The sequence below is a fragment of the Dipodomys ordii genome, unplaced genomic scaffold, assembly GCF_000151885.1.
Source record: "Dipodomys ordii isolate 6190 unplaced genomic scaffold, Dord_2.0 Scaffold181, whole genome shotgun sequence".
Lineage (NCBI taxonomy): Eukaryota > Metazoa > Chordata > Mammalia > Rodentia > Heteromyidae > Dipodomys > Dipodomys ordii.
The window spans coordinates 1,110,730-1,132,159 of record NW_012267397.1 but is presented as its reverse complement, the minus strand read 5'-3'; the positions used below and the strand labels follow the sequence as shown (position 1 = coordinate 1,132,159).

The 21,430-nt window shown below is 45.8% G+C and overlaps 2 protein-coding genes across 3 annotated transcripts in view; both read right to left on the bottom strand.

The window, feature by feature from the left end:
- Positions 1-8,469, bottom strand: part of Thrap3 (thyroid hormone receptor associated protein 3) — a 60,207-nt gene extending 51,738 nt beyond the window's left edge. For both annotated transcript variants that reach the window (XM_013034075.1, XM_013034076.1), the window contains exon 1: positions 8,385-8,469. The gene's annotated coding sequence lies outside the window, so the exon portion shown is untranslated. The remainder of the gene's footprint in view (positions 1-8,384) is intronic.
- Map7d1 (MAP7 domain containing 1) overlaps positions 8,140-21,430 on the bottom strand; it is a 51,736-nt gene continuing 38,445 nt past the window's right edge. Inside the window, exons 9-11 of the mRNA XM_013034054.1 lie at positions 8,600-8,680; positions 8,385-8,517; positions 8,140-8,173 (exon numbers count right to left, since the gene is read on the bottom strand). Of these exons, the coding sequence (XP_012889508.1) occupies positions 8,140-8,173; positions 8,385-8,517; positions 8,600-8,680 (248 nt within the window). The remainder of the gene's footprint in view (positions 8,174-8,384; positions 8,518-8,599; positions 8,681-21,430) is intronic.

Sequence of the window (21,430 nt, the reverse complement as noted above, 5' to 3'; positions counted from 1 at the left end):
ATTGGTCGTGGGGCTTGAACTCTGGGCACTGTCCCTCAGCTCTTCAGCTCAAGGTGGGCGCTCTATGACCTGAACCATAGCGCCACTTCCAGATTTTTCTGCTTATGTGGTGCTGAGGAATCAAACCCAAGGCCTCATGCAAGCAAGGCAAGCACTCTACCACTGAGCCAACTTCCCAGCCCACAACTGTAATCTTATTTCCAATTAACCACCAGAAAATCAGAAAAGGAATATGCACTTTGTTGTGTTATATGAGTGTCAGTCAGTACCAGAGCTTGGACTGGAGGTTTTGAACTCTCACTTGGCTTTTGTTAAAGTCTGGCACCTTCAGTGGTACCACTTGAGCTACACATGTCACTGTAGGCTTTTTGACTGTTAATTAGAGATAAAAGTTTTATGGACTTTTGGGTCTGGTCTGGCTTTGAACAGAGACCTTCCGATCTAAGCTTTTTGAGTATCTAGGTTTATGGGCTTGAGCCTAGGGTGCCCACCCACATTTTTAATAGAAGTCTAGAAATCAAGTGCTGGAATCATAAACACCAAAATCACAACAAGGTTGAGAAAAATAGAACTAGTTTAGATTTACTTATGTTAACAGTGCTTCATTAAATTTACAGCTAGTACATAGGTACTAACTGTATTCTTTGTACTTTTAATGCACATCTATATAATAAATGCTTTTTTGATAAATAAACATGAAAAATGCATAATAAACCAAATGTCAGTGGCTTACACTTGCAATCCTAGCAACACAGGAAACTGAGATCTGAGGATCACAGTTCAAAGCCACCCTGGGCAGGAAAGTCTGTGAGACTCTAATCTCAATTAACCACCAGGAAACTGGAAGTGGCGTTGTGGCTCAAGCAGTAGAGCGCTTGTCTTGAGCTGAAGAGCTAAGGGACAGCACCCAAGCGCGGAGTTCAAGCCCCAGGACCAACAAAAAATAAATTAAATTAAATTAACCAGATGAAGTAGCGCTGTGGCTCAAAATGGTAGAGCACTAGCCTTGAGTAAAAGAGCTCATGGACAGGACCCTGGCCCTGAGTTCAAGCCCCATAATGGACACACACACCTCACCACACCCCCAAACAAGCATAATGATGAACAACAGAGCTGGGACTACCTTTAGACTTCCTTAGTTCCTCTCTAGAAGCAAAAAGGACTGGTATTATTTTCTGTGACAATTAAATATTTAACATATAGTAATTATTAATCAGTTGTAACTCCTTAATTCATTATCATTTGAATTTATAAATAATTTTTTTGTTTTTTTTAGGTAAGGTCTTGGCCATGTAGCTCCAGACCGGCCATCAATTTATAATAGTCTTGCCTCAGACCCTCAAATACTAGGATTACAGAAATGCACAATCACACCTGGCATTAACTTAGATTTTTGCAAATGACTTCTGAAGACTGCAGTAAGGAAGAGGGGGGAAGGGAGAGAGTACTGAACCTGAAGAATACATAATGCTACTGGGCCACCGGTAGCTCACACCTGTTATCCTCAAGTGGTAGAGTACAAGCCTGGAGCTGAAGAGATGAGGGACAGAGCCCAGGCAGAATTTAAGCCCTATGACCGACAAAAAAAAAAAAGAATATAGGCCGGGCGGTGATGGCTCACTCCTGTAATCCTAGCTACTACTCAGGAGGCTGAGATCTGAGGATCACGGTTGAAAGCCAGCCTGGACAGAAAAGTCCATGAAACTCTTATCTCCAATAAACCACCAGAAAACTGGAAGTGGCGCTGTAACTCAAGTGGTACAGTGCTCGCCTTGAGCTGAAAAGCTGAGGGACAGTGCTCAGGCCCAGAGTTCAAGCCCCATGACCACCCAAAAAAAACTATTTATATACAATGTGCTGCTTTGTAAATGATTATTTCACTATGCTTAAAACAAAAATTTAGGGCTGGGAAGGTGGCTCAGTGGTAGAGCACTTGCCTTGCATGCTCGAGGCCCTGGGTTTGATTCCTCAGCACCACATAAGAAAAAAGAAAAAAGCCGGAAGTGGTGCTATGGCTCAAATGGTAGAGCGACAGCCTTGAGCTGAAGTACAGCGCCCAGGCTCAGAGTTCAGGCCCCACGACCAGACCCAAAAAATAAATTAATTAAAACAAAAATTTATGTTAAGGGGCTGGGAAGGTGGCTCAGTGGTAGAGCGCTTGCCTTGCGTGCATGAGGCCCTGGGTTCGATTCCTCAGCACCACATAAGCAAAAAGAAAAAAGCTGGATGGCGCTGTGGCTCAAGTGGTAGAGCGCTAGCCTTGAGCTGAAGAGCTCAGGGACAGCGGCCAGGCCCAGAGTTCAGGCCCCATGACAGGACGCAAAAAAAAAAAATGTATGTTAAAAATTATACTCCAAAGTAAAATGGTAACCCTTGTACAACTAAAGATAACTAAAAGAAAAAAAGCTGGGGGAGAGGGGTGGCTGGGAAGGTGGCTCAGTTGTAGAGCCCTTGCCTTGCATGCTTGAGACCCTGGGTTCGATTCCTCAGCACCATATAAGCAAAAAGAAAAAAGCCTGAAGTGGCACTGTGGCTCAAGTGGTAGAGCACTAGCCTTGAGCTGAAGAGCTGAGGGACAGCGTCCAGGCCCAGAGTTCAGGGCCCACAACTGGACCCCCCCCCAAAAAAAGAGCATGAGGTCCTGAGTTCCAGCCTAGTACATGCACACACAAAGAAACAACACAACAAAAGCAATTTTAGGCCAGGTGCTGGTGGTTTACTCTTATAATCCTAACTACTCAGAAGGCTGAGATTTGAGGATTACAGTTCAAAGCCAGCTGGAACAGAAAAGTATATGAGACCCTTACCTCCAATATACTACTCAGAAAAAGCCCTAAGTAGCACTGTGGCTCAAGTGGTAGAGTGCTAGCTTTGAGCATGAAGAGGCTCAGAGACAGTGCCCAGGCTCTGAGTTCAAGCCCCAGGACTGGGGAAAAAAAATTAACAATCCTAAATTAAGGCAATGATCTACACATTATATAAAAATTTTTAATTAGTAACAACAATCCTGGTTCTTATGTGTCACTGCATGAGCTAGAAGTCTTTTTTTAGGGGAGGGAAGAGAATGCTCCTGGAACTCAGGGTCCATGCTTTTGCTTGGCTTTTTTATTCACAGCTGGCACTACCACATGAGCTTCGCCTCCAATTCCAGCATTGTGCTGGTTAAAGGGAAATAGAGTCTCTGAGATTTTTCAGCCCAGGGCCAGTTTTGAACCACAATACTCATATCTCAGCCTCCCAAATAGCTAGGATTACAGGCACAAGTCACTGGTACCAACTCAAAAGCTTTATAATTAGAAATCTAGCTAGCAACTTCCCCTTCCTAGACCTTTTATCTTCTAAGACATGCCAAGCTATGCAGTTAGAACGTTCCAGAAGCTACAAAACAGGCAGAACAAAATGAGGACACTGCACATATGCCAGCTAAAAAAGGCATAGACAATCATCAGACCAGTCTTCAGAAAGATGCTGCTTTTTAAATATCCTTCCTTTTCTTTAGTTTGGAAACAAGCCCCAAGACTGGCAAAAAAAAAAAAAAGTGATGTAATATTAAGACACAAAAACAAATTTGATGGAATCATTAGAAACCTTTCTCAAGCTGGGTGCCAGTGGCTCACACCTGTAATCCTACTCAGGATGAGATCTGAGGATCATGGTTCAAAGCCAGCACTGACAGGAAATGCCGTGAGACTCTTTATCTCCAAAAAAAAAAACCACTCAAAAAACCGGAAGTTGCGCTGTGGCTCAGTGGTAGAGTGCTAGCCTTGTGCTGAAGAGCTGAGGGACAGTGCCCAGGCCCAGAGTTTAAGACCCACTACTGACAAAAAAAAAAAAAAAAAAAAGCTCAGATAAGTACCCAGGCTGAGTTCAAACCCCACAACGGACCAAAAAAAAAAAAAAGCAAAAATGGGAACTGGAGGTGTAGTTCAAGTGGGAGAGTAGCTAGTTGTGAGGGGAAAAGTCAGGCAAAGTATAAGGCCAAGGGTTCTAGCCCCAGTACCAGCATATTAAAAGCAAAGAAGCCAACTTGGAGGCTGGTAACTCATGCCTATAAATTCTAGTTACTCTGAAAACTGAGAGATCTAAGATTCACAGTACAAAGCTCACCTGGACAGGAAAAGTCTATGAGTCTATTATTACCAATTAGACACCCAAAAAAAATTTAAAAGAGCCAGACATGGATGTGTGGCTCAAGTGGCAAAGCGCTAGCGTTGAGCAAAAAAACTGAGGGTCAGGATTGGGAAGTTGGCTCAGTGTTAGAGTGATTGCCTCACATGCATGAGGCCCTGGGTTTGATTCCTCAGCACCACATAAGCATAAAAAGCCAGAAGTGACACTGTGGCTCAAGTGGTAGAGTGCTAGCCTTGAGCTGAAGGGACAGCACCCAGGCCCCCATGACTGACACCCCCCCCAAAAAAAAAGAGGGTCAGTACACAGACAATGAATTCAAGTTCCAGGACTGTGTGTGCAATTCTTCAGATTTCAGCCTTCTGAGTAGCTAGGATTACAAGTGTGAGCCATCAACACCTGGCCTAAAATTGCTTTTGTTGTGTTGTTTCTTTGTGTGTGCATGTACTGGGCTGGAACTCAGGGTCTCATGCTTTTTTTTAAAGCTTTTTTTCTTTTAGCTATCTTTAGTTGTACAAGGGTTACCATTTTACTTGGGGTATAATTTTTAACTCAAGGCGAGTGCTCTACCACTTGAGCTACAGCTGAGCCACAGCGCCACTTCCAGCTTTTTCTGCTTATGTGGTACTGAGGAATCGAACCCAGAACCTCATGCATGTGAGGAAAGCACTCTACCACTGAGCCAACTTCCCAGCACTGGAATGCAAAATTTTATACTAAATTTCTCAAGTATTTATTTTTGTGCTAGTCCTGAAGGTTAAACACAGTTCAGTTTCTACCTCTGCAAAAGTGATCTTAGACACATCATCCATCAAAAATCCAGGAATCTAGCTGGGCGCCCGTGGCTCATGCCTGAAATCCTAGCTACTCAGGAGGCTGAGATCTGAGGATTGAGGTTGAAAGCCAGCCCAGGCAGGAAAGTCCGTGAGACTCTTATCTCCAATAAACCACTAGAAAACTGGAAGTAGCACTGTGGCTCAAGTGGCAGAGCGTTCACCTTGAGTTGAAGCGCACAGAGACAGTGCCCAAGCCAGAGTTCAAGCCCGGATCAAAAAAAAAAAAAAAATCCAGGAATCAGTAGCACACATCTATAATCCTTGCTACTTTAGAAGGGACCACATCTCCAAACCAACCCACAAAAAGCTAGAGTAGAAATGTGGCACAAGTGGTAGAATGCCAGCCAAGCAATCATGAGGCCCTGAATTTAAACCCAGCAAAAGTAAACAAATAACTCTCCCCACACTAAGCCACAAATCTTCCCTCATCTGTTTTTATCAGAAGAAAAAAAAAAACCTTTTTCTGCCCACTGGGATGTCCAAACAGCCTCTTTAAGCCATCATTAAACAATGTCCTCATTTTGTCACACTCTTACACCTAGCATTCTTTCAGTTATAAAAACACTACAACTCTGTCCATTCCAGTTTGGGAACCTGCAACTTCCTTCACCGTGGTACTCCCTCTCTTTCTCTCTCTTTTTTTAGTCAGTCCTGGGCTTGAACTCTCAGCTCTTCAGCTCAAGGCGAGCACTCTACAACTTGAGCCACAGCGCAACTTCTGGTTTCCTGGTTGTTTACTGGAGGTAAGAGTCTCAAGGCCTTTCCAGCCCAGGCTGGCTTTGAACCACAATCCTCAGATCTCAGCCTCCTGAGTAGCTAAGATTACAGGTATGAGCCACCAGCACCCGGCTCTCCCTCTCTTTAATGCCCTACAAAATTGATTTCTGACTTTCCCCAAAAAGCATTTCTCTGAACTGTTAGATCTTCCCTTTTTCAATGTCCCCTGCTCAATACCTCCATACTACTTTTCTCAATTTGTAAATTTATTTGCCTACTTTTTGTGCCCTCTCCTACAACCTTGTAAGTTCCCAAAGAGAAAAGACCCAGTTTACTGACAGGGCCAAGCACAGAATTTGTTGAATCACTGAATCAAAAAGTTAATTTATCTTATATACTGGTTTAAAAAATAATAATAAAGAATGAAATCATCCACAATCTAGATTAATAGCATTAACCACAGTTCCTTCAATTCAGGATGTCACTATTCCCAACTAGAGTCCTAAGACTCTTTAGTAGTTAGAACTGTCCATCCTAAAATAAATTTTATGTCTGCATTCTCCCAATCAGACTAAAACTTCCCTACTTCTATGTCACCTCGGACATATTCCAAGCTTCCTTTATCAATACAAAACAACCTTTTATAATTCATAATTTTGGTTTTTTTGTTTTGTTTTTTTGGATCCGGTCGTGGGGCCTGAACTCTTGAGCCTGGGCACTGTCCTCAGTTCTTCAGCTCAAGGCTAGCGCTCTACCACTTGAGCCACTTCAGGCTTTTTTCTTTTTGCTTATGTGGTGCTGAGGAATCGAACCCAGGGCCTCAGGCATGCAAGGCAAGCGCTCTACCACTGAGCCACCTTCCCAGCCCTAATCCATAATTTTTTTGTTTGTTATGGTTGACAGCCTTGGGGCTTGAACTCAGGGTCTGGGCACTGTATCCGAGCTTTGTACTCAAGGCTAGAGCTCTATCACTTGAGCCACAGTGCCACTACTGGCTCTTTCTGAGTAATTTATTAGAGATTCTCACAGGCCGTGCCAAGCTTTTTTTTCCCCCCCTACTGAGGATGTTATCTCTTGGACATGCTAAACAAGCACTGTACTACAACCCCAGGCCTATATCCACTGTTTCACTAACTAAACCCATCTCAAAAGTAGCTTTATTCAAATGACATATACTAAAAAAACTGTTACTACACCACCACTAAAACTGAACTGTACTTAGGCACCCCGTAAACACCAATCTCTGTAATTGGAGATTGTTTATTGGTGCTAAAAGGATTGAAAAAAGTAAATATAAAAATACTGAAAAACATACTGAACATAAAGGCTTTCAAAAAATGTTTCCAACAGAATCTCCAAACAGCTTTTACAAAATGCAATCGAGCCTAATGGCTACACTACAATTAGTTTTTGATACAGCTAGAGTACTAATACTAGCTCACAAAATACATCTCCCAACAAAGAACAATCTAAGTTTGGTTTCATCCGTTAAGTTTCTCAAGGCATCAGCAATTTTGTATTTTTAACCGACCTTTATAATATACACAATCAGGTTAACTGGGGGACAGGACAGACTACAACAGACAGCATTTTCACAAACAAAACAAGGAAGATCATCTGAAAGGGAAGAAAAATTATGGTAATTACACATGCCTCTCCTCTAGGGAATAACGTTTAGAAACCCTATACAAGATTTAGTTAGTAAATGGCTAGTCTTCGGTTTTAAGTCTTAAGTCTTCACAATAACTCGATAAAATAGCCAGTGTTATTCACTGGTATTTTGGGAATAAAACTGGAGTTACCTGGAAGAGAAGGTTCAATCTAAAATCAAAAAACGGTAAAAATCAGTTGAACCCAAGCCGACTATTATAAAAACTGCCACCAGAAGTTTCACTGGCTCTGCCCGGCCAGGCCCAACCACACTCGGAGGCTTTCCCTTCAATCCAATTAACAGCCTCCCCGTACACACTACTCCCACTGATGGCTTCCAACTTCTGGGCCGCAGCGTTGCTCCGCGCTTCCGTCGTCACGCTCTACCGGTTAGATTTAGAAGAGCAGAGAAAATAAAAGATAAAAGTTGCTTAGGTGCTGAGACACACATGCTTCAGAGAAGCAGGGCACACGCCGATTACCACTGGAATGCAACCACCCTCGTCAAAAAAAAAAAAAAAAAAAGAACTTTTTCCGGTAAGGTAAATTTGGATTATGCCTGTTTGGGCCACAAAGGGGGAGGGGGGAAGGCGATAATTAGTATTTGCACAGTGCCAGCCACTTGAGCCCAGGAAGACAGAACCAGACCGATGGAGTCTCCGTAGGGGGAAGGGCACGCAAGAGTCCCGGGAAAAGACGAACATACAAATAATGGGCTTCCTACGAATAAGGGAAGGCAGAGAACAGGCTTGTGGAAACCTCTCTCCGACAGACGGCAAGTAATAATAATAATAAAGACGCGGACGCGCTACTCGGAGAAAAGGCGGCCAGAGCCTCGAGGGCTAGGCCGGAGCACAGGGAAGCCCTGAAGGGCGGGGAGGGGGAGGAGCCCGAGCGAGCAGGGCCCGCTCCGAAGAGGCCCGGGTGGGAAGCGCGGGGGAGCAGCTCCGCGCCAGGCCTTCTTCGGGCCCAGCCGCTACCTAGAAAACACAAAAGATGAAACAACTCGAACCGGTTGAGGGGTCCTAACTCCCATTCGAGGCCTTCACTCACCTGGGCCCACCGTAGCGACCGAAGCAGCAGCCTCGCAACGGCACAACCGGCCCGAACCTCGCCCCCGCCCGACAGCGCGCACCAAGTCCCCGCTCTCGGACGATGGCGATGGCGGCGACGCCCCAGCTGCCTCCTGGGAAACGTAGTCCGAAAACTACCAATCCCCGTCTACTTGCTGGGCTCTTAAACTACATTTCCCACAAGGCAAAGCAAACGTTGGGCCCGCCGCTTTGCGTCACGCGCTGCACTGTCGGCAATCACGTGGGTCACGGCGTTCCGTTCCCCTCCCCCTCCGCCTGGGTGGCCAAGGGAAGTGAGAGGTAGGTGGACGGAAGCGGTGGGGGCGTCGCTGACGCCACTGCCCCCACCATTTTGGAACCAGCTTTCAAGGAGGGCCCGCGGTCCACCTACTTGTTGGCCTGCCTATGTCGTCGAAAAGTCACTGGGAATCGGGTTACCCTAGTTTTCGTATTCCGACCTGCCACTCCTTCCTTTGTGACCTTAAGCAAATCATCTCCCTTTCTGTCTCACAAAAATAAGACTCCAGCCGGGTGCTGGTGGCTCATCCCTGTAATCCTACCTACTCAGGGGGACTGAGCTCTAAGGACGGTGGTTCAGAGCCAGCCCCTGCAGCAAAGTCAGACTCATCTCCTCCCAATTAACCCACCAGAAAACCGGAAGTGGCTCAAATGATAGAATGCTAACTAGCCCTGAGGAAAACAATTCAAGGACAGTGCCTAGGCCCTAAATTCAAAGCCCAGGACACAAAAGAAATTAAAAAAAAAAAAAAAAAGCCAGGTGCTGATTTTTCAGGCCTGTAATCCTAACATCTGAGGATCGTGGTTCAAAGCAGCTTGGGTAGGAAAGTCTGAGGGACTCCTATCTGCAGTTAACCATCAGAAAACCATAAGTGGAGCTGTGGCTCAAGGTAATAGAGGCTAGCTTTGAGCAAAGAGTTCAGAGACAGCACCCAGGCTCTGAGTTCAAGCCCCCACACCGGCAGAAAACACACACACACAGGGGCTGGGAAGGTGGCTTAGTGGTACAGTGCTTGCCTTGCATGCATGAGGCCCTGGGTTCAATTCCTCAGCACCAAATAAACAGAAAAAGCTGGAAGTGGTGCTATGGCTCCAGTGGTAGAGCGCTAGCCTTGAGCTGAATAGCTGAGGGACAGCGCCCAGACTGAGTTCAGGCCCCATCACTGGCAAAAAAAAAAAAAGAAAACACACACAAACACACACACAATGAGATGCCTTTTCACACCCATTAGTATGGCTCCCAAAAATAAAACAAATGTTTTCAAGGATGTGGAGCAATTAGAAGCATTGTGCTTTGCTGGTGGGAATATAAATTGTAAGATGATGCAGCTGCTGTGGTAAATACAATAAAATACCTCCATAAATTAAAATAGAATTAGCATTGGATCCAATAATTCAGCTTCAGGATGTATGTCCAAGGGAACTGAGAACTAAGGATTCTTTTTTTTTTTTTTTTTCTTTTTCTTTTTTTTTTTTTTTTTTTTTTGGTCCCGTCATGGGGCCTGAACTCTGGGCCTGAGTGCTGTCCTTCAGCTCTTCAGCTCAAGGTTAGCGCTCTACCACTTGAGCCACAGCGCCACTTCCGGCTTTTTTCTTTTTGCTTATGTGGTGCTGGAATGGAACCCAGGGCCTCAGGCATGCAAGGCAAGCGCTCTACCACTGAGCCACCTTCCCAGCCCAGAACTAAGGATTCTTAACACGTGCTCACAGCAGTGTTGTTACAGTAATGCAAACATGGAAACATTCCCAGTGTCCATCAATAGAGGAATAAAAAAAAGCAAGGAGCCAGGAGGACCATGTTTCAGGCTAGTAATGCTAGATACAAGGAACTCAGTTCGGGGCTGGGAAGGTGGCTTAGTGGTAGAGCACTTGTCTTGCATGCCTGAGGCCCTGGGTTCAATTCCTCAGCACTACATAAGCAAAAAGAAAAAAGCCGGAAGTGGCGCTGTGGTTCAAGTGGTAGAGTGTTAGCCTTGAGCTGAAGAGCTGAGGAACAGCGCCCAGGCCCAGAGTTCAGGCCCCACGACCAGACCCAAAAAAAAAAAAAAAAGGAACTCAGTTCAAAGCCAGCGTAAGCAAGAAAGTCCATTAGTTTTGATTCTCCAATTAACACACACATACACATACCCCTAGCTATGTAAGAAACACTGTAATTAGCAGGGCCTATGTTTTTGTCTTTCCCATTAGAAAAGAGATGAACCTTTTTTTGTCAGTCATGGGGCTTGAACTTTGGGCTTGGGAGATGTCCCTGCACTCTTCAGCTCAAGGTGAGATCTCTACCACTTGAGCCACAGCACCATTTCCAGTTTTCTAGTGGTTTATTGGAGATAAGAGTCTCACGGACTTTCCTGCCCAGGCTGGTTTTGAACTGCCATCCTCAGATCTCAGCCTCCTGAGTAGCTAGGATTACAGGTGAGAGTCACTGGCGCTCGGCCAAGAAAAGAGAAGAATCTTGATGGATTTTTGCCCCCCATTAGTACAATGTAGACCAAGTCCATATATTTTTGGTTTTGCATTGCTTTGGGGTTTTTTTGGTTGGTCATAGGGCTTGAACTCTGGGCCTGAGAGCTATCCCTCAGCTCTTCAGCTCAAGGCGAGCGCTCTACCACTTGAGCTACAGCACCACTTCCAGTTTTTCTGGTGGTTTATTGGAGATAAAAGTCTCAAGGAGGGGCTGGGAAGGTGGCTCAGTGGTAGAGCGCTTGCCTTGCATGCCTAAGGACTTGGGTTCGATTCCTCAGCACCACATAAGCAAAAAGATAAAAGCCGGAAGTGGTACTGAGGCTCAAGTGGTAGAGTGCTAGCCTTGAGCTGAAGAGCTGAGGGACAGCGCCCAGGCCCAGAGTTCAGGCCCCACAACCGGACCCAAAAAAAAAAGAGTCTCGCGGACTTTCCTATCCAGGCTGGCTTTGAACCATGATCCTCAGATCTCGGCCTCCTGAGTAGCTAGGATTATAGGCGTGAGCCACCAGTGCCTGGCTGGATTTTTTGTTTTGTTTTGTTTTTGTCATGGAGTTTGAACTCTGGGCCTGGGCATTGTCCCTCAGTTCTTCAGCTCAAGGCTAGTGCTCTACCATTTAAGCCACATCACCACTTTCCAGCTTTTTCTGAGTAGTTTATTAAAGATAAGAATGTCACGGACTTTCCTGCCCCAGCTGGCTTCAAACTATGATCCTCAGACCTCAGCCTCCAGAGTAAGTAGGATTACAGATGTGAGCCGCTAGGGCCCAGCTTTATTCTTCCTCTATTTGTTTTCTCTCATTTCTTAGGATTGAAATTATGATGAGTTCTACCACTTAAGCCACACCTCCAGCCCTCTTCCTTCTTGGAGCACTTCCTGGTGGCAGCATAATGTATACTGCTTGTTGAGACATTCTGATTACATCTAATTTTCCATTTACAGATTTTCTAGGTATGTACTTTCTGCCATGCCTCCTGCAAAATAATGGATAGAAAATACAGAAACAGTTCTTGCCCATGTAATTGTAACTCCTCTGTACAGTATTCTCACAATAAAAAGAAAAAAGAAAATACAGAAACAGGGACTGGGAATGTGGCTAGTGATAGAGTGCTTGCCTAGCATGCATGAAGCCCTGGGTTCAATTCCTCAGTACCACATAAACAGGAAGTGGCGCTGTAGCTCAAGTGGTAGAGTGCTAGCCTTGAACAAATGAAGCTCAGGGACATTGCCAAGGCTCTGAGTTCAAGCCCTAGGACTGACAAAAGAAAAGATAGAGCCTGGCACCTGTGGCTAGCACTTGTAATCCTAGCTACTCAGGAGGCTGAGATCTTAGGATCAGGGTTCAAAGCCAGCCTGGGCAGGAAAGGCTGTGAGACTCTTATCTCCAATAAACCACTCAGAAAACCAGAAGTGACGCTGTGGCTCAAAGTTCTTGGTTTTGAAATACTCTATCTTGGATCTCTTCTTACCTTGTAATCAGCCTCAGCCCCTTCTCTGGCCAAGAAGGGTCCAGTGTCCACCCTCTTCTCCTTGTTATTCAGCTTCTCCTATACTGAGGTGGATTTTACATCTGTCGCCGAAGCATTTCACTCCCTTAACTACATTTTTTTTCCCCCAGTCCTAGGCCTGGGCACTGTCCCTGAGCTTCTTTTGCTACAGTGGCACTTCTAGCCTTTTCTGTTTATGTAGTACTGAGGAATCGAACCCAGGGCTTCATGCATGCTAGGCAAGCACTCTACCACTAAGCTGCATTCCCAGCCCCGTACTTACATCTTAAAATACTCTGATTTGCTATATGTATCTCAGCCTGTCAGAAATTGAACTCTCCTTTCCTCCCAACACAGGATTACCAAGTTAATTGCATAATTGTTTATATGTGAGTATTATTTACTAGGTTTTGAGCTGTCAAGGGCAAGAAGACTTTATCACTTTTTTTTCTTTTTTTGTCTGTCATGGGGCTTTAACAGTGGGCCCAGGCACTATCCCTGAGTTCTTCAGCTCAAGGTAATTGCTCTACACTTGAACCACAGCACCACTACTGGTTTTCTGGTGGTTAATTGGAGGTAAGAGTCTCACAGACTTTCCTGCCCAGGCTGGCTTTGAACTGTGATGCTCAGATCTCAGCCTCCAAAGTAGCTAGGATTACAGGCATGAGCCGCTGGTTCCCAGTGACCTTATCACTTTTTTTTTGGGGGGGGGGGTCTGGTTGTGGGGCCTGAACTCTGGGCCTGGGCACTGTCCCTCAGCTCTTCAGCTCAAGGCTAGCGCTCTACCACTTGAGCCACAGCGCCACTTCCAGCTTTTTTCTTTTTGCTTATGTGGTGCTGAGGAATTGAACCCAGGGCCTCATGCATGCAAGGCAAGCACTCTACCACTGAGCCATCTCCCAGCCCTCTTTTAAGGTCTTTTATAAGACATAATAACCAATATCTTAGGTCCCTTACTAGTAGTAACCCTAGCTTCTCAGGAGGCTGAAATCTGAGGAACTTCTTTCAGAGTTACCCCAGGCAGACAAATCTGAGACACTCTTATCTCCAATTAACTAGCAAAAAGTTGGAATGAAGGTGTGGCTCAAGTAGTAGAGCACCTTGAGCAAAATAGATAAAGGCAGTTCCTAGATCCTGAGTCCAAGCCTAAGAGAGAGAACCAAAGAAAGAGAAAAAGAAAGACAGAGAGAGGGAAGGAGGAAGGGAACGAGGGAGGGAAGCAGGGAAGGAAGAAAGGAGGCAGACAGAGATCAGGATGACTGGGACTTGAAGCCAGCCTGAGCAAAAAGGTTCACAAGACCTCCATCTCAAATAATAGCTAGGCATGGTGGAGTACATCTGTCATCCAGCTATACAGGAGGCTGATTGGGAGGATCACATTTCCAGGCCAGACTTGGCAAAAATAATTCACAAACCTCCATTTTAAGGGGAACATGGTGGCATGCATCTATCATCCCAGATACTTTGGGAAGCATGAAATAGGAAGATCACAAGGTCCAGGCATAGGATGGGAAAAAACATGCCTCCAGCAGGTTTTCTGTGTTTGATTTTTCCCCTTTGGTTTCATTCAGTGTTTCTCAACTAGGGGAAATTTTGTCCCCCAGAGGACATTTGGCAGCAGTTGCAGACATTTTTGGTGTCACAACATCCCAAGGGATTGTACTACTGACATCTAGTGGGTAGAGGCCAGGGACCCTGCTGACCAACCTAAAAGGCACAGAACAGTCCCTCCCTCAAAACCAACAGTAACCCTGGTGCTAATAGCTCACTCCTGTCATCTGCTACTCAGGAGGCTGAGCTCTGAGGGTCACAGTTGAAAGCCAGACTAAAAAGGAAAGTCTGTGAGACATCTCCAATTAACCACAGAAAAAGCTAGTGCTGTAGCTCACATGGTAGAATGTTAGCATTGAGCAAAAGAAGATGTGTCCAGGCTGAGAGTTCATGACCCAAGACTGGCAAACAAAACAAAACTTTAATCCTATTCAAGATAGAGTGCCAAGGCTGAGAAATCCTTTATGTTAACTTATAAAATGTCCAGAAAGCTTTAAGATATTCCTATTTCTGGACAGCAAGAATGTACAGATTGTTTTGAAGATGGTCAACAAATTCATGCTTGCTCTCCTTCTTGGGAAGGTTGTAAGGCTGCAGTGTGGAGAGGTTATAAAGGTAGATTGAAGTCAGATGAGAATACAAAATAGGGTCCCACAGCACAAAGAACACAGGTTTTGATTTTCCACTTGGATTCATATTCTAGCCTTGATTAATTGTTTAGCTTGTGTGCCTTAGGCAAGTGACTTTTCCTCTCTGACCCTGTGTGTAAAGTAGGCCAGGCAACTCAGCTATTCAGACAACTCAGCTATTGACTCTTTCAGATAACAGGAGGTTATATCTGAGTGTGGATGAGGCAGGTCAGCCATAACTGGTCTTCTGGGCAGCCTGCAGGGGAAACTACTAATTCTGACTTACAGTTCCTGCTGTTCCTTTTCCCTTCAGGTAGCCTAGAAAGTATTTATATATGTGTGTGTGTGTGTATGTATATATATATATTTGTGTGCCAGTACTGGGTCTTTAATTTTGGACCTGGGCATGATCCCTTAGCTTTTTTTTTATTATTATTGTGAAAATACTGTACAGAGGGGTTACAATTACATGGGCAAGGTAATGAGTACATTTCTTTTTTGGGGGAGGGGTCCGGTCGTGGGGCCTGAACTCTGGGCCTGGGCGCTGTCCCTCAGCTCTTCAGCTCAAGGCTAGCACTCTACCACTTGAGCTACAGCGCCACTTCCGGCTTTTTTTTCTTTTTGCTTATGTGGTGCTGAGGAATCGAACCCAGGGCCTCATGCATGCAAGGCAAGCGCTCTACCACTGAGCCACCTTCCCAGCCCATGAGTACATTTCTTATCAAGCATTGTTGCCTCCTCCTTTGTTTCCCCTTCCCATCCCTTCTAATCTCCCCCCCCATAACCCTTAGCTTTTTTACTCAGAAGGTCTTTCTTGAACTTTAGCCAGAATCTTTCCTTTTGTAGCTTCAACTCTGCCTTTGTTGTGAGTGTGTGTGTGTGTGTGTGCACTCGCTCACGCGTGTGCATGCTTATGCACTTGCACGCCTGATACTGAGACTTGAACTCAGGGCCTGGGCACTGTCTTTGGCTTATTTTTGCTCAAGGCTAACACTATCCTACTTGAGCTACAGCTCCATTTCTGAGATCTCTGAGGATCAGGGTTCAAAGCTAGCCTGGGCAAGAAAGCCTGTGAGACTCTTATCTCCAATTAACATCAAGTGGTACAACGCTAGCCTTGAGCTGAAGAGCTGAGGGACAGTACCCAGGCCCAGAGTTCAAGTCCCACAACTGACCAAAAAAAAAAAAAAGGCTCAAGGACTTTCCTTCCCAAGTTGGCTTTCAACCTTGATCTTCAGATCTCAGATCTCAGTTACCAAGATTTATAGGCATGAGCTACCAGTGCCCAGCTCAGCTCTAATCCTAGCTACTCAGGAGGCTGAGATCTGAGGATCATGGTTCAAAACCATCCCAGGCAGGAAAGTGCATGAGATTCTTATCTCCAGTTAATCACCTGAAAACTGGGAGTGGTGCTGTGGCTCAAAGTGGTAGAGCGCTAGCCTTGAGCAAAAGAGGTCAGGGAAAGCACCCAGGCACAAAGTTTAAACCCTATGACCCACCCCTACCCGCTCCCCCCAAAAAAAAATAGTGATTGTCTTAGGAGTCATAGCAAGAGGCTGGACTAAACCAAGCAGACCCTGGAGGATGGAGCTGGTTGAGGATCAGAGTCCTACTCTAAATGGTCTAAGCTGAGTAAACTCCCAGTCTTTTGAGATGCTGAGTGAGTGCCTGGAGGTTATGTGGCAATTGTCCTATTTCAGCAAGAGAAAGTAGGTACAAAGAAGAAAAGTCACTTGTCTAAATGCACACAGCTAAAGGAGTTAAGAGAGCTTAGAGATGTAGTTCAGTGGTAGAGCGCTTGTCTAGTAAGCATGAGGTCCCAGATTTGGTCCCCAGAATGGTAAAAAAAAAAAAAGAAAAAAGGTAATGGAGGTTGGAATATGAACTTAGATCTGATAACAAAGCCTGTAAACAAATTATAATTCAGAATTATAAACATAATTAAATGTAGAATATGCAAGGGTAATAACTCAAAGTTTGTCCCTTCCTAGTTATTTCATTGCATTTTGCTATTTTTGTTTTTGTTTGCTCTTGTTTGATTTTGAGCTGGAGTCTTTCTTTTTTTTTTTTTTGTCGGTCATGGGACTTGAACTCTGGGCCTGGGCGCTGTCCCTCAGCTCTTCAGCTCAAGGCGAGCGCTCTACCACTTGAGCTACAGCGCCACTTCCGGTTTTCTGGTGGTTTATTGGAGATAGGAGTCTCACGGTCTCTCCTGCCCGGGCTGGCTTTGAACCGCGATCTTCAGATCTCAGCCTCCTGAGTAGCTAGGATTACAGGCGTGAGCCACCAGCGCCTGGCTTGGAGTCTTTCTTAATGCCTAGACTGGTCGTAAATTTCCAGGCTCAAATAATCCTCCTGCCTCTGTCTCCTGAGTGCTGAGATATTCATGGATGCTCCACAACACCCTACATTTTTCTGTGATCAGTGTTGTTATTGTTTTGTTGTTGAGATAGTCTCACTTTGTAGTCCAGGATGGCCTTGATCTCACCATCCTCTGAGTATTGGGATTGTCATGTAGGCCACCACACCCAGCTTCTCAGCACTTCTGAGCTTATCTACATCTGGATGCTAGAAGCACTACATAGTGGTGTGTTCACCTCTTCTCAGTTCCACCTTTCAGGTTGGTTGCTTGCATTTGACCATAGTGGGTCTAGGAAGCATGGCTCAAGTGGCAGAGTATCTATATAGCAAGCATGAGGCCCTGAGTTCAAATCCTAGTTCTGATAGAAGAAAGGAAGGAAAAAATGATCACAGTGGGAATATTTACACCAGTAAATGGCAAGTATACTTCCCAAGTTGCAACCATATATTAGCATATCACGGGATAGATGGTTCTAGAAGTCTGACTGTGACTGGATTTGTTACTGAATCTCCCAAGAGCCAGACTGGAAGACTGTTTTGGAGCAGATGATACAAATTTAGAGATGTAACTAAGTAGGATCTTTCTTTCCTCCCTTCCTTCCTTCTTCTTCTTCTTCTTCTTCTTCTTCTTCTTCTTCTTCTTCTTCTTCTTCTTCTTCTTCTTCGTCTTCGTCTTCGTCTTCGTCTTCGTCTTCGTCTTCTTCTTCGTCTTCTTCTTCGTCTTCTTCTTCTTCTTTTTTTCTTGTCGGTCATGGGGCCTGAACTTTGGGCCTGAGTGCTGTCCCTTACCTCTTCAGCTTAAGGCTCGCACTCTACCACGTGAGCCACAGCACCACTTCTGGCTTTTTCTGCTTATGTGGTGTGCTTATGTGCTGAGGAATCGAACCCAGGGCCTCATGCATGCAAGACAAGCACTCTACCATTGAGCTACCTTCCCAGCCCAGTGGGATATTTCTTACCTCTAATTCTATTCTTACATCTAATTTTATTCTATGAAATAAAAAGCATACTTGCTGTAAGAACTTTGTCCACACATACTTGAGGGCTCCTCTGTCCCAAAATACAACTGTGATATCTTCTGGATGGAATAAGAGTAGAGGCCTCCTGGGGCTGGGAAGGTGGCTCAGTGGTAGAGCGCTTGCCTTGCATGCCTGAGGCCCTGGGTTCGATTCCTCAGCACCACATAAGCAAAAAGAAAAAAAAGCCGGAAGTGGCGCTGTGGCTCAAGTGGTAGAGCCGCTAGCCTTGAGCTGAAGAACTGAGGGACAGCACCCAGGCCCAGAGTTCAGGTCCCACGACCGGACACCCCCAAAGAATAGAGGCCTCCTGAGGGCAGGGACCTGGTTCTCCAGTGCACCTCTGGTGCACCCCTGGCTGGTGCACCCTGGCTGGTGCACCTCTTCACTCTCAGCAAATCTTGTGAATGAAGGCAGTTCAGCCTTGCTTCAGGGAGGAGCCTATGCACCAGGGCAGATTAGGAATCACCAGACACCAGAGTTGCTTCTTGTCAAAAATGGGAATCAAAGCCAGATGCTGGTGGCTCACTTCTGTCATCCTAGCTCCTCAGGAGGCTGAGATCTGAGCATCACAGTTTGAAACCAGCCCAGAGGGGAAAGTCCATGAGACTCTTATCTCCAACTAACCAGCAAAAAGCTGGAAGTGGGGTAAACAAATGTAGCAGTGTTCCTAAACTAGACACTACGTTTAAAATGAACAATTTGTCAACGTGTGGGTAGAAACAGGAGAAAAAATATGGGAGCGAATGAGGGAAGGGGTGACATTTTCCAAAAAGAAACATAATCTTTACCCAACTTACATAACTGTAACCTCTTTGCACATCACCTTTATAATAACACTTTTAAAAACTTGGTTTTAGGGGCTGGGAAGGTGGCTCAGTGGTAGAGCGCTTGCCTTGCATCCTTGAGGCCCTGGGTTCGATTCCTCAGCACCACATAAGCAAAAAGAAAAAAGCCGGAAGCAGCACTGTGGCTCAAGTGGTAGAGTGCTAGCCTTGAGCTGAAGAGCTGAGGGACAGTGCCTAGGCCCAGAGTTCAGGCCCCATGACCGGACCCAAAAAACCAAAAGAAAACAAATAAAAACTTGGTTTTAAAAAGCTGAAAACAGAGCTGTGGCTCAATTGGTAGAGTACTAGCCTTGAGCAAAAAAGCTAAGTGGCCTGGTGCTGGTGGCTCACACCTGTTATCCTAGCTACTCAGAAGGCTGAAATCTGATGTGGTTCAAAGGCAAAGCCCATGAGACTCTTGTCTACAATTAACCACCAGAAAACCCAGACAAATAAAAAGCTAAGGAGTAACTTCCAGGTGTGTGCGTGCACGCCTACACACACACACACACACACACACAAAATCATGGAATGGAAATCTACCTGGGAAATGGGAAAGGTTCTCAGTCAGATTCAATCCCTTCTCAGGGGAGCATCTGATTATACTTTCAGACTGTTGATTGACACAAAAGCAGCACCACCTGCTTCAGTGAATAGGAGCTATGGATGTTTCTTTTTCTTTTTGTTGGTCATGTGGCTTGAACTCTGAGCCTAGATGCTGTCCTTGAGCTTTTCAGCTTAAGTGCTTTATCACTTGACCCAAGGTGCCACTTCCGGTTTTCTGGTAGTTTATTAGAGATAAGAGTCTCACAGAGGGGCTGGGAAGGTGGCTCAGTGGTAGAGCGTTGCCTTGCATGCCTGAGGCCCTGGGTTCGATTCCTCAGCACCACATAAGCAAAAAGAAAAAAAAGCTGGAAGTGGCGCTGTGGCTTAAGTGGTAGAGCACTAGCCTTGAGCTGAAGAGCTGAGGGACAGTGTCCAGGCCCAGAGTTCAGGCCCCATGACGGACCCAAAAAAAAAAAAAAAAGAGTCTCACGGACTTTCCTGCCTGGGCTGGCTTTGAACTGTGATCCTCAGATCTCAGCATCCCAAGTAGCTAGGATTACAGGCGTGAGTCACGGGTGCCTAGCTGGCTATGGATGTTTCTAAGCATTCTACAATGCACAGAACAACTCCCCCAACCCCTATTCCAAGAATTATTCTGCCCAAAAGTTGATAATGTTGAGGTGAGAAGGCCTGGGACCGGGAAGTAGTGTGGAGAAACAGACAACTTGGAATCTGGAAAGAGATAAAGCAAAGGGCTACTTGCCCTGTATCTCTTGACTTCTCTCCACCACAGAGCACCCATCTTCCTCATGGGCCTTCTGGGGCTCATTTCATCTCTGCCCTGCTCCTCCCTTTCATCTCTTTGGTGCTGTTCCTCTCTCTGTTTACCTTACACTCTCCATTTCTTATTCTTGATCTGGCCATCTGCTCTGGCAGGATCTTTGTGTGTTCTAAGACACAGACATGTTTTTGGCATACTTATCTCCTTACCCACACTAACAGCTCCAACTACATTGGCCTGGGAGCAAGGCAAGAAGGCAAGCTAAAGGGGAGGGTGTAAAGACGAGAGGTCTACTGGGTCTCCATTCTCCCCACCCACCCATCTTGCTGTGATTAAGAGGGGCCCTCTTCTCTGCCTGTGAGAAGCCTGAAGCTCTAACCATGCTCTTCTCTAAGGGCCTGGGGCCAAGATGATCTGACTTTCCAAGTAGCTTTGCCCTCCCCACTGACCTCTTCATTCCCCACCCCATTCCCAGCTCCTTAAGTTTCTCCTCTAGGCTAGTCTAACAGCTGTTACAAAACAACTGGGCACTGGGCAGATCCTCATTACTGGCCCCACCCTGAGCAGCAAGTGACACCAGGCATATGACTGCCATTGAGCCCAGTACCCTTGGCCTAGAGCTCAGAAGCCTGTGGTCTCTGCCCAGATCTTGACTTGGGGGATCCAGAGCCCAGTTCTCAGAGCCTGGATGTGATTTCAGGTGTTGGAATCCAACACTTGGTGTCCAGATGAATCATCAGTGGCTGTCACTAGAGCCCAGTCCTTAAGCTGCCTGTCCTGTTCTTCCCACAAGGCCTGCAGTGGCCTAGAGTGCTCTGTGCCAGGCCAGTGAGGTCCAGAGCCAGGCATTGTGCACTGTCAGGGACTCTGAACTCAGCTCTGCAGCAAAGTCTGATGGTAATTTTGAAACAGTCCTAAGTTTGGTTTTTCTGTTTTTGGACTCAAAGCCAAGGTCTCAAGCTTGCTGAGCATGTGCTCTACTAGTGAGCCACACCCCTAGCTCTTCCAGAAACCTTTTTTTTTTTTTTTGTTGGTTGTGGGGCTTGAACTCTGGGCCCAGGCTCTTCAGCTCAAGGCTAGTGCTCTACCACTTGCCACAGTGCCACTTCCAGATTTTTTTTCTGGTGGTTAATTGGAGATAAGAATCTCATGGAAGTCGGGCACCAGTGGCTCATGCCTATAATCCTAGCTACTCAGCAGGCTGAGATCTGAGGATCACCTTTCAAAGCCAGCCTGGGCTGAAAAGTCCATGAAACTCTTATCTCCAATAAACCACTAGAAAACTGGAAGTGGTGCTGTGGCTCAAGCGGTAGAGTGCTCGCCTTGAGCTGAAGAATGTAGGGACAGCA